Source organism: Eschrichtius robustus, chromosome 19 (genome assembly GCF_028021215.1).
Source record: "Eschrichtius robustus isolate mEscRob2 chromosome 19, mEscRob2.pri, whole genome shotgun sequence".
Lineage (NCBI taxonomy): Eukaryota > Metazoa > Chordata > Mammalia > Artiodactyla > Eschrichtiidae > Eschrichtius > Eschrichtius robustus.
The window spans coordinates 12,000,783-12,023,719 of record NC_090842.1 but is presented as its reverse complement, the minus strand read 5'-3'; the positions used below and the strand labels follow the sequence as shown (position 1 = coordinate 12,023,719).

Sequence of the window (22,937 nt, the reverse complement as noted above, 5' to 3'; positions counted from 1 at the left end):
CTTTTCTTTTCTGCAGTTTGAATATGTATGACTAAGTATAGTTTTTATTTTGATTTCTAACCTACTTCTTACTCTTTGAACTTCCTGGATCTTGTCTGGTGTCTGTCATTAATTTTATAAATCCATTGGCCATTATGACTTCAAATATTTCTTCAGCTCCGTTCTCTCTTTACTCACCTTCTTGTGTTCCGTTTTTGCAAATGTTACAACTTTTGCAGTTATCCCATGGTTCTTGGATATTCTCTTCCACTTTTTTTCTTTTTGCATTACAATTTGAGAAATTTGTATTTTCTTCAAGCTCACTGGTTCTTTCTCTGGCTACACTGAATGTATCAATGTACCCATCAAAGACATTCCTCATTTCTGTTACAGTGTCTTTGATTTCTAAACACTTTGGAATATTTGGTTCTTTCTTAGATTTTCATCTCTCTGCTTACATTCCCCATGTGTTTTTGCATGTTGTCCAGTTTTCCCATTAGAGTCCTTAGCATATTCATCATAGTTTTTTAAAGTTTCTAGTCTGATAATTGAAACATCTGTGACATACGTGAGCCAAGTTCTGATGATTGTTTTGTCTATGCAGACACTGTTTTTTTCTTGCCTGTTGGCATGACTTGCAACTTTTTGTTGAAATTTGGACATATTGTATCTAGTAGTGGGAACTGAGGTAAATAGGTCTTTCATGTGAGAATTTATATTAATCTGGCTAGAAATTGGGCTGTAGTTAATGTTTGCTGCAGGTGGTATAGGTGCCAGAGGCTTCAAATTCATCTAGTATCCTTGTTTTTGCCTCTCCTTTGACTTTGGCATCCTCTTCAGAGATGGTCTGGGTTTTGCATTTCTCTCAGTTGTTATCCAGTATTATTATACTGGAGTCCTGTTGGTATGGTGGTATGACGTGGGGGAATGAGATCATTCTACAATATTGCAATTAAATGTTAGTGTTTTAGCCTTCGTCTTGAATCTGTGACCTTCACTAGTGTTTCCGGAGGTCCTTCATAGGGATAAGGCTCTGGCAAAGTCTTTGTTATGGAGATCACTCTGGGCATATTTCACAATGATTACCTTTCCCCCTCCTTGCCAGAGCCAAGAAGAAATCTTTTTTTCTGATTGTCACAGAGCATAGAAAGTTTCCTGGAGGAAAAGCCCACAACAACGTGGGGGTCCTCTGAGACCACAGCCCTCGGGAGTTTCTCACTCATGCTAGTCCACACTCGGCCTCCATCAATTCATCAAAATTACCATGAGAGTTCCTATCATTTTATGGCACCAGTGGATGGACAGATTTCTGCGATCTTTGGGTGGCCTTCTCTCTCCAGATCTCATGGGGGTGGTTTGCCATGTGTATTAGTCAGCTCAGGCTGCTATAACAAAATGCCATAGACAGGGTGGCTTAAACAACAGGTGTTTATTTCTCACAGTTCTGGAGGTTAGGAAGTCCAAGATGAAGGTGCTGGCCGATTTGGTTCCTGGTGAGGGCCCCTTCGTGGTTTGCAGACATCAGCCTTCTTGTGTCCTCACCTGGCGGAGTGAGAGAAAGCTCTGGTCTGTCTTCCTCATCTTGTAAGGATGCTAATCCCATCATGGGTGCCCCGCCTTCATGACTTCATCTAAACCTAATTACTTCCCAAAGCCCCACCTCCAAATACTATAACAATGGGAGTGGTTAGGGCTTCAACCTATACGTTTTTAGAGGGACACAACTTAGTCCATAGCACCATGTAACCTCAGTTTTCTGATGGGTCTCACAAAATTCATTGATTTTAAGTTTGTCCCTCTTTCTTGTTGTATAGAGTGATGATTTCCGAGTTCTTTAAATAACAGAACTGATGCCTTTCCTATTTACTAATATGTGTGCATGTTCAAGACTATAAATTTCCTTTAAGAACAATTTCTGCTAATGTTTTATTATTTTCTATTGTGTGTAGGACATTATATATGAAAAAAATGAACGATAAGTTGAGATCTAGAAGGATGTCTTCCTACAGAATATAATTACAGTTGCTTCTGCAGGCAAGCATGAGGCATCTCTGACCATCGTCATATAATTTCACAGATGGAGAAGATGGGAAGCTGAATTTTCATCCCTGTGGGGAGTTGTCTCTCTCTGTCTTACCATTTATTCTTAGTTGTAGACTCTCAAAGTTTTGACACGAAACCTGTGGAAGCTTATGGTATATTCATGTCCTTGAGGGCTCTAGCACTAAAGTTTTGTCTCTAACCCTGTGAAGTTGTCAAAGGATCTGCTCAGTTTCTCCTCTTCAGAAATCCTTAAGTCACCTAAAGAGGAAAACAAGGGCCCCAAAGGTAGGACTGGTCTCTTTGGCTGTTCTTCTCCCAAATCTCGGACATTTAATATTTTATTGTCTTTCAGAGCTTCAGTCCCTATTTTTAATTTTGTACAGCTTTTAGCAGGAGCATTGTTCAGAATCTCCTAATCTACCATTACCATAATATTATTATTTTTTAGTTAAAAGTTACTTTGCATCTCAGTCAAATTTTAATCTTCCTCAAAATTGTACATGTTATCACCCTAATATAAATTTAGGCTTAACGACCTGTCCATATATCAGCCATGTAAAAATTTATTACTATGTCTCAACAATAGTTACAGACTATAGTGAAGATTGTATCTTTCGTGCGCTTTTTCTCTCTTGCCCTTTGATATTTCTGTCTTGAGAATTCAAACCCTTCTATGCTAAAAGGGCCTAACCAGTGTATTTTACAACTTTGTGCCTCCACAGATTCTAAAATAATGGCTGGTTTGTGGTCCCTCAGTGAACTATTGTTAATAATTTGGTACCCCTCCAAATAAATATTTTAAAGATATTGAATATCTTCTGAGAGGGATAGTAGAAACTGATTTAATATTAATAAAATTCTATACTCTTTTATATTGAAAATTGAGTTATTATGTATACAGAGCAAAACTTAACTTTCTGATTTGACTGCCGTACTCTCATTGCTGGTTTTCTATTATATTAAATGAATTCCATTCACACTCAAGATAGAATCAACTTTTGTTGGATATAGTTACAATGTCTTGTTCAACATATGTTTAAACATTATTCTTATCTGGGTTTATGTTAGCATATTTCCCATTTTTTGGTAGTTCTTATTTTTCTTTTCTTTTATGCTTTTCTAGACCAGAAGATCTCATGGGAGGCACACTTAGTAAAGATTTATAACTAACATCATAAAATAAAGAGCTGATTTCCATTAGACAGCATGTTGCTATGATATATTTAGTTTCTGCATATTAGCTGACAGTGTCAAAATGAATTGTACTTGGAAAAAGGTCATATGTAAGTCACATGAATAAGAGAGGTCAGAGGATTGTAATATTTGCCTGTTTGTTGTATTGAATTTCTACTAATGTTGCTGTTTATTTTGGTGGGAGCTGGACGAATTTACATGTAATTACAGATCTGCTATATAACCACATGTAACTGGTCCCACGTTTCTAATTTATTACAGCAGTGTTTTGGAGCCCCTTATGAACTACCATATATGGCCATCTCCCTTTATGCATCTTGGCTTTCATAGATGAGTTGCTCAATTACTATTTACAAAAGAAGTTAATGCTATTACACTTCTTCATAAACTTTAGAAGCACTATGAAAATACTTAAAATCCTGTGAAAAACTTTAATTCATTAACTCCATAAATTATCTTGGTTAGAATACATTTCTAAACCATCTTTGAACATCTCATCGAGTTTGAAAATCATCAAGTCTCAAAGAAAAGAAAAATACAATTAAGGCTTTTTGATTTTTATCACATAAGACACATCACCTTAATTTTACTTGTAGATATTTCATATATTTGATGATCTAATGGCATATTCTTCTACATTATGCATCTATTAGGAGGTTACCGTTTATACGCAACAGTCCTATTGATGTTTGAAAATTTGTCTTTTATTTTCATTCAGCTGTAGTAATTTTGCGAAAATATAAAGTTAATAGGACAATCCTTTTGTCTATAAAAGTCAACTGGTAGAGTTGTGTCCCAGTTCAGTAATAATCTAAGTTGCATTACTTTCAGATGTGTCAAAGATTTTAAATATAAATTATGAGAAAAAGGGAAAAACAGCCTCAGATAAAATATCAGGCTTCCTCTAGGGTGAGTTGTTTGCTTTCACGTTCTGTTGGAGTGAGGCCTTTGATGGCTTAGCTAAATTATGGGCTTTTGATTCAGAAAAGTATAGAATTAAATCCTTACTCTGTCACTTTCTAGCTGTGTGGTTTTAGGCACATAAGCTCTATAATTTTTGTTATCTTCAGTTTTATGGTGGGCACCAAAATACTTCACAGGATTGAGGCACATATTAAAACTACATAATATATTATATATTTCTGCTGTGTCTGATGTTGAGACACAAGCTTTCACGTTGAAGACATTCAGATTGATAGCACAGAAGACATTTGTTACTTATTTCTCCCTTTGGAGGTTAGCCCTAGTCAACTGTTCTCCTAAAATCTTTTCCCTCTCTGAAAAGTTTTGAGATAAAATAGGGAGGGGAAAAAATAGCACGATTTATCCACAAGCCTGAAGAATGTTCAAAGAGCAGACCAAAGACCAAGAGCACAAATCAGCTTGACCTGCATTGAAATGCGGATTTCTAAGGCCCCTCTCACAGATCTAGTGCGTGACAGCACCTCAGGTAATTTGGACAAGCACTAAAGTTCAGAATATATAATATAAGGGAAGACGTACACATTCTCATAATAAAATTATTTTTTCAAAAGAATGAGACATTTAAATTCATGCATTCCTTTATGAATTATGAGTATATGAAAAAATCTTCATAGCAAATTGAGAAAAGTCTTCTAGGCAAGGGAATTACGTTAGGAACATTAGTATGCATTGAACTTTTCATTTATAAAGTGAATAGCATCAATTCCCTGTCTCATTCACAGACATTCTAAAAAAATTCCCGTTAGATATTGAATTCCACAGCAGAATCTTTATTATCTTATGTTTTAAAAGTTAGCAACAAGTGGAACAAAACAACGCAAATATTACTGTTCAGTTAAATATATTTAACTAGTAGTAATGGTGCATGTTTTCCCAGTAACATTAATCTTAGAATGTTATTTAAGGTACCCAGAGCATTACTAAGTGGTATTTCTGCCTATTCTGTCACTGTATACACTTACATGTCTATGCATTACTTTATTTTGCTAATTATTATAAAATTAATACATGCTCATTAAAAAAAGTCAGAAATGACTAAAATGTGCTAAGTAAAAATCCCATATCCCCCACCTCACAATTTCCCTCATCCCTTGTCAGAAATAATCACTTAAAATTTTGAATGTGCTCAGATGTTCTTATTACTTATACAGACAAAGTAATTTACATTTCTTCTTTATGTTCTCAAAATTCAAATAGCTCATAAATTGATCAGATAAACTGTGAAAGGCTTCCATTTACAGACGTCCTCTTCCCATTTACCTGTCTGTTGCCACTGTCACCTGCATCTTTTCTCCCAATCCCATAAAATGCTGAGATCACAGAGTGCCATCTGTCTCAATCTATGAACTTATATTAATTTTGAAAAAATGTGAGATCTTTTGGAGGGTTATCTAATTCATCATCCAGGTGTTCACTGCAAGAAATCATAATTAGGTATTGTATTAACCTGCCAGTGGTACCCAGGAAAATAGAATCAGAAGTGTAAGAAGGTCTGATTAGGATTGAATGTCTTTAAACCAGGTCCTCAACCCTGGAGGCACATTACCCTGACTTGGAGAGCCTGTAAAGACAGACAGACAGACAGACAGACACACACACACACACACACACACACACACACACACACACACGTACAACAATGCCCAGGGTCTGAGCACTGGGAGTTTTAATGTGTAGTCCAAGTTTGGGAAATACTGTCTTAAATGAAACTGCCCTTCATCAGCCATTCTAAAGAAAAAGTTGGTATAAATGGACATTTTCAGGCAAATGTTCATGGTTTTGACAGAAATGGAGACCATGGTGCCCTAAAGGTGAAGTGAGGATGGGGATTAGGTAGTACAATAAAGAATACAGTTAACCTTTTATATCAAATCCTCAGTGTGAAATTTCAACTGGTGGAATAGCATGGAACATTCTAGAAGTGTCTGGTTATCAGAGTCCAAATGTCTGTGGGATTAAACGATGTTCTCCTGTTTATGTTCTGGGAAATATTAAGCAGGAATGTGGGCCTAATATGTTTGAAACATGCTGGATAACTGTTCCTCCCTCAGGAGATACAGTGCTCATTTGTACATTCTCATTTGGCATCTTCATAGAGATACAATAATCAAGAAACTTGCTGAACTTTGATTTGTTTTTAAGCCCAGTCTTTCCCAAACATACACATCCAACAGATACTTTGTTGAGAACCACTTTGAGCCAAGCCATATATATTCTAGGTACTATGGAAGGAAGGCAGTAAAGGTCCCTGCTTTACAGAGCTTGTCTTCTAAGGGGATAAGATAAACAAATAATCAAAAAAGATCCCCAAATAATGAGTGATATGAAGAAAGTAAAACAGAAAGGTAAGATGCTGGGGTGCCAGGTACACTTCCTTTAGAAGCTGTGATCAAAAAGGGCCTGTCCTAGGTGGTGCTCTTCAGACCAAGGCCTGAGATGACAAGAGGAGCTGGTTGTGCAAAGATCTTGAGGGAAGAACTTTCAGAGCAGAATGAACAGCTGGCGCCAAGGCCCTCAGCAGGACTGAGCTTGGCTTCTACACGGAGGTTCCATGTGCTTAAAGCATCATGGAGGAGATTGCCAAAGACTGTGTTATGTTTGATAAGGAATTTGGATTTTCTTCTAAGTGGTAAAGGAAGCAGTGGGGGTAACATAGTTTATCTTACCTTTAAAAATCTTACTGACTGCTCAGAGGGAAAGAGATTAGGGATATGGATGGGGATGGGGATGGTGATAGGAAACAGAAGACTAAAAAGATGAGGAAGAGGCCATTGAAGTAGTTCTGGAGAGATAATGCTTTGTTGAACCTGGTGGTTGTAGCTGAGATGAAGGGAGATGCCTAGATTTGGGATATAATTTGGAGGCACCATCATAGAACTGTCTGTTTTGTGTGAGCCTGAAAATTGGGTGTATGAGGTACTGGGAGAGGGGGGCATTGGGGGGCAGGAAGTAGAGTTGACTGATAAGGGGAATCAAATCAAATTAATGTGACTGAAAAACCCAACCTTACTTTTTTTTTTTTTTTTTTACTGTGTTAGAAAATATTTTGGTAAATGTTGGTAAAGAGATATTTGTGAAGTAGAAAGAAAAGTAGGCAAATGAATAAATTCCCTGGGTATTGGTGTTCCTAAAATATTTGCTTTGTTTGGTATGATCTACATGAGGGTGACCTCATTCGTTGATCCAGTCATGGTAAGGGGACCTGTCATGCGGCTGAATAGGTCATAGCTTCATCCCTTATTTCGTTCCTACGTATCCTGGTTGTTACAGTTAAACAAAAAAAGAAGGAGGAGGAGGAGGGGAAGACAAGAAGGAGAAAAGGAGAGAGGAAAGGAAGGAAGAGGTGGAAGAGGAGAAGCTAAAATAAAAATTAAATATCAATTATTGAGAACAACTGCTTCATCCTAACTTTTTCACATATGAAGCTTTACCATATGTCATGTAGGAGAAAATAAAAGCTGTTCAGGTGTGGGTTTTGCAGGTGAGCTATGTGTTAGGTAGATGCATCCTGATATTGTGGAAGGAGCATAGCTCCTGGTCATACCATATAATAGTTTTGCAAACACCAGAGATTTTTTTTTTCACCATTCTGACGTTTAATTTCCTCATCTGCAATTTGATGGTGCTAGCTCAGCATCATTCCTGTGGTCTTTCTAGCTTTCAAATCTAGAATCTGTAAGTCTAATTTCAGGTCTTTCCAGATTATTATTGATTCCAATTTCCCTTAACAATTTTTTAAATACAGGTGCTTTTATTTTATTATTTTTTATTGAATAAAAGTGACACGCAACAACAATTTTTAAGGTGTGTATCCAGCCTTGTGGTGAATGAAGTTTAACAGCCTATTCTCAGAGTGTAGCTCTGACTTGAATGGTGATAACTTTCATTTATGTTACTGAGTAAGATAAAGTGAAACAATACAAACAAGTCTTAACCTTATTCATTCATCAATGATGTGAGCAACTTCTATGCTGAATCAGATCCTAGCTTTTGAATACAGGAAGAAGATGTTCTCAATGTTCCTCATGGTGCACAATGTCAGTAACTTTTATGTTTCATCTGCACCTTATAGAAACAAACTTTACTGGGGGTTTCACAGTTGAAAGCTGGCTTGCTGCGGCTGATGGATTTTAAACTGCTAGATAGAAAGAGGTTTAGACAATAGTAACTTATGCGGATGAAGATACGTTATGGCATAACTGTTAACAATATGATCTTCTTAAAGAAGGTTGCCATTTTATAGTAAAAAAGCAAATCATACATTGCCTGTTGACATTGTAGGAGACAAAGGGAAATAGATATTCTCCAGGTACAATGATTTCCTTCTTTTCTCTTTTCTTCTAGGGATTTTCAGGAAATGCAAATGCAGACAGTGTTGTGTACTATAGACTACAGCCTTCTATCAAAGCCAGATTTCTGCGCTTCATCCCTTTAGAGTGGAACCCCAAGGGCAGAATTGGAATGCGAATCGAGGTGTTTGGATGTGCATATAGTAAGTGTTTGTTTATCCAACACAGTGGAATAGATATCAAAGGAGATGTTTTAAAAGCCAAACTGTATGCTGAAATTGATTTAAGAGCTATGTAAAGAGACATAAAAAACAGGAGCAGTTTCCGTGGGAAGCTTTATTTGTGCCCATACATGCCAATATTGACTTACGTGTTCAGCTTTTATATTTTAAATCAGAAATGGAAGCATTTTACAGATAGACAAATCGTTACAGAGATAGATAGAAAGATAGAGATACGTGTTTGTAGACATATGTGAATCCACTTATCCAAATCTGATATTTTTGACCAGATCTTAACTTTTAAATATTAGAGTGGAACCCCAAGGGCAGAATTGGAATGCGAATCGAGGTGTTTGGATGTGCATATAGTAAGTGTTTGTTTATCCAACACAGTGGAATAGATATCAAAGGAGATGTTTTAAAAGCCAAACTGTATGCTGAAATTGATTTAAGAGCTATGTAGAGAGACATAAAAACGGGAGCAGTTTCCGTGGGAAGCTTTATTTGTGCCCATACATGCCAATATTGACTTACGTGTTCAGCTTTTATATTTTAAATCAGAAATGGAAGCATTTTACAGATAGACAAATCATTACAGAGATAGATAGAAAGATAGAGATACGTGTTTGTAGACATACGTGAATCCATTTATCCAAATCTGATATTTTTGACCAGATCTTAACTTTTAAATATTAGAACGTCCCCCCGTAGACTATATGTGCTGATGTTTCATTTGGGCACCCTAAATTTAATAAAAGACAGTGGCCCATTTAGTAAAACCAATCATCTGTTATGAGACCAAAGTATGTTTTTCTCTACAGCCTAATAATATGCCATGAACCTCACTTATAAATATGCTATGCCCTGTGCATAAATTCATAGAAAAGGTAAAGACCCCTGCCAAAATGTAAGATGTGTTTGAAATACTTTCACATAAAAGATAGAAACCACAGATTTCACTTAGTCTCCTCTTAATGAAGTATTTTATTATGTCTTTTTGTGGGACAGAGACCTGAGAGTTCTTGATAGCCCACCTCAAGCCACACCATCCTGTCGTTAGTTAACATGATCTACAATTATCAGGCGAGCAGTCTGAGGTTTGGAGAGAGTCAGTAATTTGCCCAGCATCTCACAACTTAGTCCACAGAAGAATCTGGAAGAGAACCCATAACTGTTCAATTCACTGCATCCTTATTCCTCTAGTAAACCTTTATTTTTTTAGCCACTAAAGCTTTCTTCACATGTATTTCATCACTTTTTCAGGTTCACTTTATTTATGTAAAAGGAAGGCATGTCATAAAGAGGGCAGGCAGCTTGTTGAAGTTGTTTACCCTGTGTCAGACAGAGAAACCACGTTGACAGAATTGTCATAATAGTATTAGTAGCAATAGCACTAATGTTAGTGGGATTAATTTTTATAATTCTAGAAGTAACAAATTTTTCTTGAGTGCTTATTATATGTCTGATACCATATTAACCAGTTAGTTTATAATTCCAAACAAAGTCTAGATAAATATTATTAGGTAACTTGTTCCATTCCCCTACTTTGCAAATGAGGAAGCTAGAGCTTAGAGATTCAATGTTGAGACTGTGTGACTTGTTCCAGCCACCCAGATAGGAAGTGACGGAGCTGGGTTTGTAGCCAAGCCTGCCAGACTCCAGAACCCCAGCTTATTCTCATGCCTCCTCCAGCTGTTAAATGAGAGATGAGCCATGGGCAGCTTACTTCTCATCGTCTGCCTGACTTCCTTCTAGCTTTCTTGGCTTCTGCAGTTCAGCTTAGCTACTCCTGGTATGTGTTAGCTCCTCCCTTTACAATGATCCCACTTGAATAAAATCATCCTTAAAAAAAAGGTCCCACCCCAAATTGCGATTCTGGAACACAGAATCTGGACAGTCAGTCTTATTTGTCTTTGGGTCGTAGAGTTTTAATAAAGCCCGTGCCACACAATGGACAATCAGCAAAGCAAACTCCAAAATGACTCATATTTATAGTTACTGATTCAGAGGGTCTACCTTGCAAAATATTTATTTATCACTGTATAATAATAGCAAACAGTTACTGAGCACTTATTCTGCGTCAGATAACAGTTTTTATAGACATTCTAATTTAATCCTAAAAATCACCCATCTAATGGAGTCTTAGAAATATTAAGCAGTTTTCCCAGCAGCATACACTTAATACACATTCGATCTCGTATGTAAATTCAACGTTAGATTAACAAGGCTATTGATGCTGTTTTCCCACAGTAATGTCCCTATGAAGTGACTGCTGGGGTGCAGGCTCCTTTGAGTTCTCTGCTGCCACGTGCTGGATGATAACTCAGATTCCCCCCCCCACCCGCCCCGCAACCCCATGAAACATTCCTTTTGCTGTGACTTCATCTGCTCTCTCTTAGAGTAAGCACATCATCCGGGCACTTAGTCAACCTCCTTTTTTCATGGACCCACGGTTGAAGGGTCAATAGTGAGAGCCAACATTTTAAACTCAAACATAAACACGCACGGCAGAATGATACAGCAGGATTCAATGTAAAATGGCTGTCGGATAATTTTGGATAAAAGAGAAAAAAAATAAACTTAATGGAAAAATACTCTCACAGATGACCGAAAATAACCTCAAAATGGGCTGGGTGTGAATGCTTTATGGGAATGTATTTGATCAAATTGACTTTAATTCCTCAATTACACCATAGTCAACACTCTTATTCTCCACCTCTGCGTAGCATTAGCCTTGCAGAATATTAGTTTACTAAAGCATGATACTATTTAATCATCGTTTACTGAACAGTTAATATGTGCCAGGTACTATTTTTTACCATTTTAACAACACAGTGAAGTAGGTACTTGGATATTACCATTTTGTGGTCTGCTGAATGACCCCTGTGGCTTGCTCTGGGTTGTCTGGCACAGAAATAGCTGAGACCACCAGTGTCCCCTGCCCTCGAAAGGAAGAACTGTAGGTCGGCAAAAGAAGCCCGCTCAAGATTTTGTCTGCAACTCTCCTGAGTAGCCCAGATCCGAGATCAGACTGGATTTCCTCCAGATATGCAAGGCCATTCTTCCGCAATCCTTAAGAACAGGAAAAGTGTGGGAGGGTGCGACATGAGCAGGGTTCTTGCGGATAACAGTCCCAGGACACCTGTCCGTGCCGGCAGTGAAGTGGGCCTCTTGTGAGCTTGAGGAAGGCCTGGAGGATTGCATCCAACCTGCCAGCTTGTGTGCTCCCATTGCCTGCACCAAGTTAATATGACTTTTGGGTGGGCTTTGCCTGAGTGACTCACTCAAGAATGTTGTATACCAGGGTGCTTCAAGTCTCCTGACACGGGCGAAAGTGGACTTAGAGAAATTAAGAGCTTTGGGATTACACAGCCCGTGTTAGACCTAGGATTTAAAATCAGATCCATCACCTTCCAAAACCAGTACTCTTGATGAATCATACATGTGTTCATCCTTTAAATGTCTCTTGACACTTGCTGAAAGAGAAATCTACTAGCTGTTGGGTATAGGGAGGAACTTAAAGTAATATATTTTTTCTTAAAGATGAGAATGTGCAATGTCATAAAAATTACACAAACCCAATGCAAAATATGGTAGCATTAGTGTAGGGTGTTAGGAACAACGTGATTGATAAATTGAGGTTAGTATGAGAAAGTTTATGGCAATAGGTTTTGAAACTAAGGTGCAGATATTTTCACATGAGAGGCTGGGAGAATGGTCCAAATAGGAGAAGGGGTGTCTTCTAGTCAAGAACAGGAATGAGGATTGCTTGGAGGGATCAGTTTGTATTTGAGAATGGTCATTCAGACTGAAATGAGGGGTACAGATTGGAGGGCTAAATGAGGGGTACAGATTAGAGGCAGCAGCTCAGTTGGGAGGCTTCTGAACTCCTTTGTGCAAGTGACAGCTGGAGTCTCAAACTAGAGGACCAGCAATGAGGAGACAGAGTTCTCCTGACTTGAATCAGATTCACAGTATGCTGAGGCTACTATTGAATCAAGAGAATTTAGTGATTGTATGTGAGGGGACACTGAGTTATCAGATTTGAACAACTGTCTGGAAGGTAGTGTCAGTTACTGGGAGGGGGCACTGGGGAACAAATAGGTTCTGGAAGGGAGCAGGAGAGAGAATTAATTCCATCGCTGACTCATTGAGTTTAAGTGACTGTGAAATACGGAAGATTGGAACTCCACACCCTTGGGGGTGAAGTTACAGAATTGAAACCTATAAAATATCATTAGTCATTAAATCATAACCTTTCCACTTACTGTCGATAATAAAAGTATAAAGTTTAAAGCTATGTTTGTACAACTACTCATGTCTTTGAAAAACAGAAATGCATTTCTGTCATAATTAAAACAGGTCCTTTATACTGTTTTTCAGGTAGTGTGCATTTTTATGCCAGACCCCCCTGGCCCCTTGTGCCTAATATGTGTGTTGGCTGAAGTTATAGATGCAAGCTGGCGCTGTGAATATTGCTGGGAAAGTGGCTGTTGTGAGAATCACACATGGTTTTATTACCCTGAGTTAGAACAGTAACTTGTTATGAAGGAGCACCAAGTGAATGGAAAATCCATATCAAAGAGCATGTTCTGCTTTTATGTCAGTAAACCTGACGTTGTTTCCTGAGTAATGAGAGAAGCAGAAGCTAAATTTTATGGGTTCAAAGGGAAAGCATAAATTTCAGATGTCTTGGCCATAGCCACTGTGAACACGTTTACAGATCTAGACAAGAGGTGTAGGTAAGGAAATAACTTGTGGGAGAAAGAAAAAGAAAAGACAGTGTTTGATGATGAAGAAATACTACTCTGCTCAGTGTGTCCCAAAGGGTAAACAATGGTAAACAAAGGCAAGCACGGGAAATAACTGGCTGCACGTGAGTGTGTCTGAGGAGTCCTTAAGAAGTAGCAATCAAGCCGCAGGAGATAATGTTTAATTGTGGGTGAATTGCTGAAGCAATTGTCCTGAGTAGAAATTCTTAGTTTCTTTTCTCTAGCTGTTGTGTACACACTCTCATTTTGCGATCCACGATCTCTCCTTCCTCATCCTCAGCAGAATAAAAGCATCCAACTGCCCGGCCGTAGCGAAAGAATTACAGTTTCTTTGAAGTGTTGTGATTTCATGATTTTTCTAGTCTTAGGATCTTTTCATGAAGCATAGGGCGATCACCACACATCTAGCCTTCATTCCCCTACCTAGATAATTCTTTTACTCATTGTCTTTCCTCTGCATAGAAATCACTGTTTCTGACAACTTCTCTAGTACTTCCTGTTTAGGTCAGAGGATGTGTTCTGCTCCTGGAACAGCTGTTCTGCTCCTGATCGCATCATGCACACATTATACTGTATTGAAATCGGATGGTCCTTTTTTGGTATTAGTCTTCTGGACAGATAGATGAATGAATGGGGGCAGGTCTGGGGAACTTCAGGAAGGCTTTTCCCGTCATCCCAGTGTCATATTCAGTCCATTAAAGATCAGGCATAGAGCACAGGGGAAACTGAGTGAGAGGATTGGCAGAGAAGAAATGTACAGAGGTGTTACACTATTATGTTTATTTGCTTGAATGCAGACTGTGTGAGAGAAAATTATGGATTCTATTTAGTAAATGGAAATAAGTCAGAAATTACAAAACTCATGTTAACTTAAAATAAGAGTATGCATTTCATGATGTAAAAAATACTGAAAGTTGGAACTACTTACATCTGTAGATTTCCGTTTAGAAAATATATCAATAGGAAATATAAGAAAGTAACATGAAAAGTGCAACTGTTTATCTGGGTGAAAAAACACTGAAAGAAAACTAAGTAATAACCTTCCTTCTCCTTAGGATGCCGCTCTCTCACGCCACTTGTTGGGTTGGGGAAAAAGGAAAAGCAGGAAATGTGTTAGATTTACCCTAAAGAATAGTTGTGGTTGAATCCAACCTACTTATTAAGCAGCTCCAACATGTTAACTGCTAAAATCTTGACAAGGTGCTTTAAATACAGTCCCTGCTCTCAGATTGTTTATCAGCTAATACTATAGCTGAGGGATCCTATTTTATGTCAGAGTTTAAAAAGAAGATGGATTCGTGTTGGCCTAAAATCAAAGTGGATAAATTCTAATTCTTTGCAAAGTTGATAGTCTTAAGATTTTAATTTGATGATACATGAAGTTATATTAAAATTAAAATGAGGTTAGCTTTTAGAATGCCAGAAAATAAGGAGACTGTGAAAACCCACCAGAATAATGTCAAAAGAACTCAGCCAACTGAAGGGGCTCTCACTGACCAAAGATGGAAATATTTTAGCATCAATAAAGATAGTACCTGCAGTTTTGAAACATATTAACTATATTTAAGTGAATGGGTTCATGATAATACTAAAAAAAAAAAAACCCTCATTGGTCACCTAGGAAAACTATTAAGGAATCGACTCATTCTTTTGAAAGCTAATGAATGAAGAGAAAACATCAAGCATTTATCCTACTCTTCCTATGTAATCTGTACCTCAAGGTAATCAAATAGAAGATTAGAGGGGATTTCTCTTTAAAGTTATATTTATATAAATAAACAAGGAATAGTAGAATCAGTATATGCCCATTTTGCAATCCTAAATAAATTAATGGACAAGTCAATAATTATAAAATTTCACAAAAAGAGAGAGATTTGCTTTTAGGTACCAGTCATAACAGAGTAGCTTTTATTGGACTATTTTGCTGCCCACAGCAATTATAGTGGCTGGATAAAATACATTTAAAAAAAATGCTTCAGGGCTTTGAAATTCAGCTCAAAACAGGCAGCAACTTGAGAGGACTTGACTCTTGAAAGGTGGAAAGCAAACTCCTGGAGATCCATATTTAACTGACTTTTTCCTAAGAACATCATAATACTCAAGTAGCAAGTAGCCAGATTTTACTAGGCTGAGGAGACAGAGGTCAGAGTTCTATGTTGCCAGAGTGATTAGAAATTTAGGGTGGAATACTGAAAAGGAGGGTGTCAGAGAGGGAGAGCCCTGCCTCCTGCATACACATTCCCCTTAAATCCTTGCCTGATTCCTGACTTGCCCATGCCCACTATGCACCGGGCAAAAAGCAAGAGCTGGGAGATTCAAGTCCTGAGGACTTCATCCAGCATCTGCCTAGTTCTGGGAAGGATACCTTTGGAGTTCAAGTTCTGCCAATTTAGAGAGACTTGTTAAACACTTTGGGCTTCTACCTGAAAAGCCAGAAAGGCATTGCCTTAGGAATAAAGACCATAACTGAGGACCAATTGTTATGTCCTGGGACTAAGGACAAATCCTAAATAGACCTGTCCAAGAAAATCCTGGAACCAAGCTTTCACAGGGTCAAGGTGATCTGCCAGTAATTCAGCTCCCTGTGGATCTCTTCCATTTAGTTTCTGCCACATCATCCATCCCTCTCCAGACTCTCCCACCCTCCCAGCTCTTCTCCCCCTCTTCTCCCCCTCCCCACATCCTCTTCCTTTCCTGACCCTAGATGTTCTCATAGGTGGTGACCTACTCAGCTTAAATATCATTTCCTCAGAGATGTCGTCCCTCATCAACAACCTAATTTAGACCTTTCTGCTCAAACCTCTGATGTTACCCTGTCCTTTTCCTTCAAGTTCCACTTAACAATTTGTAAAAACATCTGTTCAGATGGGATGAGTTGCGTGATGTCTTTCTTTTCCTTCTGATTGGAGGATCCATGAGGATGGAATGTGTTCCCCGTTACACAGGCTCCTACTGTAGAACTTGGCACAGTAAACGTTCAGTAACTATTTGTTAAGTGGAGGTATTAAGAAAAATATCTGATTAGCCATGATATAAACCAAAAAATGAATAAATATGTAAACATCCAAATTTATTATATTCAAGCAGTAGCAACTGACGAAAAGAGAAATATCTCCGAGATGAACATATGAAATTTCAAAAGTTGTTATTATTAAAATGAGAATAATAGCATACTAAATAATAACTGTCAAGGCATTTTGATATTTCCCTCGGGTGCGAACGGCTTTTTTTGGTATAGCATGAAAGGTTGGAATTATTCTCCACATATTCCAGATAAGGAAATTGAGAATTGGCACTTAAGTGATTTCTGTGACATCACAAAAATAACAAATAAATATTAGAAACAGAAATCCAGCTTACATCCTCCAATGATACACTCCAGCGTCCTTGATGAAGTCGATGTTACCGATTTCAAATCTATTTAAAAGGTTAATTTAAATTGATATGTAAGTGGCCATGATGATGTTTGCTCCCATAACCTCCTGGAGTGTTATCACTGACCTTAACTCAGTCTGTTTAAAACCATGATAGTAAAGTCACCTTTTCCCTGTGGTTATGTACAGCATTTGATCCTGTGCCTTCTTCCTTTTTACCATATCAATTTTAGTTGTTTTAAACCTAAGAGTCCCTTAAATCATTCTATGTTCTTTTATGCTACTATGCAAAAATAGAACAACCCATTTCCTGTTGATTTCTCGAGTGCTTGGTCTCTCCTCTCCATCTCTTTAAAAGCACAATTCTGTAATGCAGATCTCACGTGCCTATACATCATGGTGTAGCTTTAATATTTCACTCTATAATAGTTTAACAGTGACTCAGTCTGATTAATGTTTTTTAGAAGTCAAAATTGGACCTCTGTTTGTTTAGTGATTCAGAGGTAGTAATTTTTCAATAGAGAGGCAGTATGATCGGTGTTTAAGACTGATTTCAATTTAGCCCAGAAGAGTTTGGTCCATAGCTGTTTTCTCTAGTGGTAGCACTCTTTTTCTATTTGTGTTTTTGGGGTGATTCCCAAATAATTATTAGAAGAGTGTCATGTCTTTTTCAAGAACTCTTTCATGACCTTCAATAAGGTGAATTTTCTGTTTTTAATGATTTGTTTTCCATTTCATGCATTTTCTATTCCAATTTTTCTCTTTTAAGTTTCTTAGTCAACTGATCTCATCAATAATGCTATGATTCATGGTTTAACTCACAGAATCCATTTCTCCCTGAAAGATGTTTCAGGGACAAGTCACTACCACCTCCACAATTTTCTGCAAGTACCACCTATGGTATAGATAAATAAAACAATTTTGTTTTCCATGGTACAATTCAGTGTGCAATGAGGTTGTTCATTTTCAGAGAACAGGTTTCTGTAAGCTACCTCTTCTTCTCGTCAAATAACCCTCATGCTGTCGTCTGCCTCAGGATCACTCAGGAACCTATACTCTTGGGTTGTCTTTCAGGGATTCTAAATTAGCGGACATCAGGCAGAGCGCAGGATGTTTGTTGAATGTTTATGGAGGCCACAAGAGATTCTCCTAAGGTGATTCTCACGTGGTGGGACCATGGACCCCAATTTGAGAAATCATGCTCTTGGATGTGTTTTTCTTAGTAATTCACTTACAGGGTGGGGAAAACATTGCTTTTTCAAATGGCAACCCCTCACAATTGGAGAAGCCTCAAACTTCTGGAGCAGGGATAGGATGCAAGGGCGAGGGAACGGTACCGGGTCAAGTGGAAGATATGACAATGAGCAGTGTGTCTGCATGTGAAACATGCAGAGGTAGAAAAGCAGTTTGCTGCTCACGGAGGTGAAGCATTTCTGCCCTTTAGTTAACGTCCTTCTCTGAGGCTGAGAGGTTCAACTCCTCCTGCACGTGTTAGAAATCGTTCGGGACCCAGCCCTGATGCAGCAGTGAAGCATGAATAATCACATCTCAGGAACGTGTGTCTTCCCCGCTAACCCGTAAGCTCCTGGAAAAAAAAATGCACTTCGTGTTATGCATTACTGTGTCTCTCCCACTGTGTTCGCAGAAAGGTCTCCATAAATATGTGCTGCAGAAGGAGCACAGAATACGTGTTTCAGCAATTCCACTTCTCATACAACTCCCTGAAAGAAATAGGATATTTTCTTTCAGAAAACTCTTTATTCTACGGGAGATTATATTTCTGAATCATGCAAATCAAGCAGGCTATACCTCTTTCCCGGGGTCACAGGGAGAATTGATATGAGAGTAGGGCCTGCAATCTTTGTGAGCCACTTCTTTGCTTGCTTCCTGCTATAAATGAGAAGATCTGAGATGGAGGTATTCACTGAGGAGGATTCAGGTCACCGACAATTACCATGGTGAGTCAGCTCAGGCATTTGCTGACAGACAGAGAAAAAGCCACAGAACCCACAGATGGCTCAAAATCATTCTTGCTGCATAACCTGGCAATGACATTGGTAATTGAGCATTTCTTGTACAGTTCAGAAATTCATTATTTTTTAGAGTTCACTTTTAAAAAATAAACACACCAAATGTATTTATTAAACTATTTTTGCTATCCCTCTTTCCCTGCCCAATATTCTAATAAGTAATAGCATTAATAGTAGTTAACATTTATTGAATTCTAATTATATGCTAGCAACTTCCAAAAATTGTATAGATATGCATTCATACAACAGACCTGTGAAGAATATACTGTTATTAACAAAATATTGTTAATAATATTAATCACTTAAAAAAAAGAATGTACTGCTATTCCCACATTACAGATGAAGGAACAGGGACAAAGAGTGCAGGTAACTTGCTGTGATAGAATAATGCCCTGTAACCATAGATATGTTACATTACATGACAAAGGTACTTTACAGTTGTGATTAAGTTAAGGATCTTGAGTTGGGGAGATTATCCTGGATTATCCAGGTGGACCCAGTGTAGTCACAGGGGTCCTTATAAAAGAGAGGTGACAGGATCAGAGTTAGAGAAGGAGATGTGACTGTGAATGCAAACATGAGAGATAATGAGAAAGAGAGAAATCTGAAGATGCTATGATGCTGGTCCTATACAGGAAGGAAGGGGCCACAGCCAAGAACGCACGTGGTTCCTAAAAGCTGGAAAAAAGAATGTTGAATTACTATCACTAGGTTAAGCACACAAATGTTTAACGTCCAACAGGGCAATAAAACCATAACCTTTGGGGATATATTTTCTACCTGACGGAAGTTATTTGCATCTCTACTGGGAAAAAAACACAACAACTGTAAATTAACATGTAACTTAGAGACTGGCCCTCATCAGCAATAAATAGTAAAATAGGATATTTGTGAATTCACCTAGAATTAATTAGACGGGCTTCTTTTAAAAAGCTCCAGCATGACATTGAGAGGACATGAAGTTATTCCTTTGATTTATTTTCCAGCTTTTTCAATTTTCTTAACAGTGGTAATATCAGTTTCAAGAGAGACCTGTCTCTCCCACCAGCATCCTTGGAGAAAATTCAGATTCTCTCTTCCTCTCTCTCCCTCTGTCTCTCAAAAGATTATTTTTTTTCAGATAGTTCCATATTTTTATATCGTTAACTGTATTTATCATAGCACAACGTTTTATAATGATTGTGTAAAATCGCATGCTTTTTATGTATCAGATAAGTTCTATAAATAGTTTTTATAAGTGAGTTTTCTACCTAAAGTAATACTGTTAGGGACCATCCTGAATTTCTTTGTTTTATGGGAATCCTTGTACATATATTACACGGATATAACTTGAAGTTTCCCCGTACTGACATTGTACTTACATTCTGAATTATATTTAGCTTTTTTGTCCCGAAGGGTATTGTTCACATTGCATGTGAAATCTGAGAGCTGAGTTACTGACTGCCACTGGAGTTTCTCAGCATCCTCAGAACTTCCTTTCATGATAGTGAATGAGAGAATGTGTTGGGAGAATGTCTAGCTATCTTAAAATTAAGCATAATAAGAGTAATTCTATTTTATAGGGACAAGTTTAGGACTTGAAGACTGACAAGAGTAAGAAGATTATTGATTACCATCTGCTTTAGCATCAGGTTTCTAGACCTGAGAACTGAGCTTTCCCAACTACCTTAATTAAAGTGACCCCAGGCTTCTTTTAATCTTGATCAGAATGCCTGTTCTGGTCTGTAATGGTTTATGAACTTACTTTTTTACTTGCTACTTGCTGTCCATCTTCACTGAATGTAAGTTCCATGAGGACTTACAAGGGCCATGTTGGTGTGGATCCCTCTTTTATCTCAGCATCCATCACAGGGCCTCAAACTGGATGGGCTAAATAAATATTTATTGCATGAATGGACCCAACTACTTACTGTGATACCTGTGAAGTAAGAACATAATTGGTAAGAGAGAAAATGGCAAGTGGCTTCCATTTAAGAGATGAAGCAGTATACCATTGCTTTAGGCATCAATAGTCTAATATGTTTCTCACTATCCCATTTTGCTGATGGAGATATTCCAGGCACAAAGCTCTTGGTGCCATGAAAGGCTAATATGACCATTATAATGTAATAACAGTAGTGAAGAAGAGAAGAAAAAAAAGAAATAGAAGGCTGAAGTATCACAGGCTAGACCTTCACTGGGGAAAATATTCTCTTGGTAGCTAATTCCAAAAATAGACTTTATCTGAAATAAAATCATTATAATGATGGTTGCCTTTAAGCGATGCATTAACTCAGAGATAACTGCATGGCTCCAAATGTGTCAGCATTTAAAGTCTGTCTTATTGGAATTTTTCTTAATTTACTGTAATCTAATTATCATAGAACACATTATTTGTATTTGTCACAGAGTTATGTTTTTGCCATGCACATTCATTCAGCTATATAACAAGGAGTAATTATTCAGTTAACATTATTCTTTCTACAGAATGCAATGTTTATTCATGTGCACTTGGTGAATGAATTCTTTTATAAGAACATTAACAAGACGTGGAAAAGTCAAACCTCTGAATTTCCAAAAGATAGCTGCATAAAATAGTTGGAAAAAATTTTGGGCGGTGGTGAATATAAATGGTTCCCATTAAATATGATGGATAATCTGAATGAAATGCATATTTGGACATACAAGTTGATGTAATAATTTTGTCGAATGAAACAAGATGAGTGAACTGTAATGTCGTTTTGTTGACTGGGAGAAGTCACCTAACCAGTTGAAAAATAGCTTCCTATTTTATTGGGTTTCCCTAACCTCTTCATTTATTACATAAATGCACTCTCAAGGGTAATTGCCTTAAAAAAAAAAAATCTTTGACTTGTGAAATGTAGGAAACACTGCAAGGCTTTCTGAGTATTATCAGTTCTTTGCTCAGGGTGCAACTGATTTTGACAGATGTACTGTTATGTTACTGGTATAACATGACATCTTTTATCAGATGAACTGAATAAAAATGATCTTGACAATGAGTAGATAAGACACTATCAGAAAGCTGAAAAAACCTGTCAATGTCACAGTTATGACACAAATGCAGCAGAACAGCCCTTATAATGTCATTAAGTGAATATCTTTCCAACAGTGCCCTTGAGAAGACAGAAAATAGCATTGCTCTTAAATACTATTACTTAGCCACAAAAATAATAAAATAAAACAAAATACAAAGGTCAGTTTAATATATACTTGAGGTGGCATTGATGAGTCCGATGTATGTGTATGTATTTATGTGTCGATCTCTTTTATATATGCCATACAGAAAGAATTTTGAGATTTCAAAACTACTTTTTCAGAAGCTAAAAACCATTTAACTTCAACATTTCAAGAATGTCATTAAAAATATTGATCATGAAATATGCAAAGTGGTTTTATGGGTATTGATTATAACCTTTTCCCTAATTTATTATGGAATGAGAAACAGCCTTTAATAATATAAGAGAAAATTAGGAATACATTTCAAAATGTATTTCTAGATCATGAATTTTGTAAATAGGTGAGTAAAGACTAAAATGGAATCAATCCCAGGAATTAGAAGGAATTAGACATTTGGTGGTTTTATTTTCCATTATTTTGATTGGCTTGGAGCTGAAATATACATGTATGGGTACAAGTATAATGCTCTCTCTATACATATACTTTTAAAATGCTTTAATGAAAAGCATATTTATCCTTAGAATGACTTTTAATATCTTTGTCTAGGATCAGAAGTGGTTGATCTTGATGGGAAAAGTTGCCTTCTCTACAGATTTGATCAAAAATCCCTGAGCCCAATAAAGGATATAATTTCTTTGAAATTTAAAACTATGCAGAGTGATGGGATTCTACTCCACCGGGAAGGGCAAAATGGAGATCACATCACACTGGAATTAAGAAGAGGAAAACTCTTTTTAGTTATTAATTCAGGTAAAACTATTTGGGTAAAGTGCTTGAAAAATCTGGTCATTTAGATATCACCTTAGTAACTTTATGCTTTTATAGCTTATCTTTTTTAAACAATTAAGGTGCCTTCTTTCCACATTCAAGT

General features: G+C 37.3%; 1 protein-coding gene across 6 annotated transcripts in view; it reads left to right on the top strand.

Annotated features, from left to right (window-relative positions):
• The window catches only part of CNTNAP4 (contactin associated protein family member 4), a 254,199-nt gene that overhangs the window by 132,499 nt on the left and 98,763 nt on the right, over positions 1 to 22,937 (top strand). For all 6 annotated transcript variants that reach the window (XM_068527510.1, XM_068527511.1, XM_068527512.1 and 3 more), the window contains exons 4-5: positions 8,545 to 8,692; positions 22,613 to 22,816. In XM_068527510.1, coding sequence (XP_068383611.1) covers positions 8,545 to 8,692; positions 22,613 to 22,816 — 352 coding nt within the window. The remainder of the gene's footprint in view (positions 1 to 8,544; positions 8,693 to 22,612; positions 22,817 to 22,937) is intronic.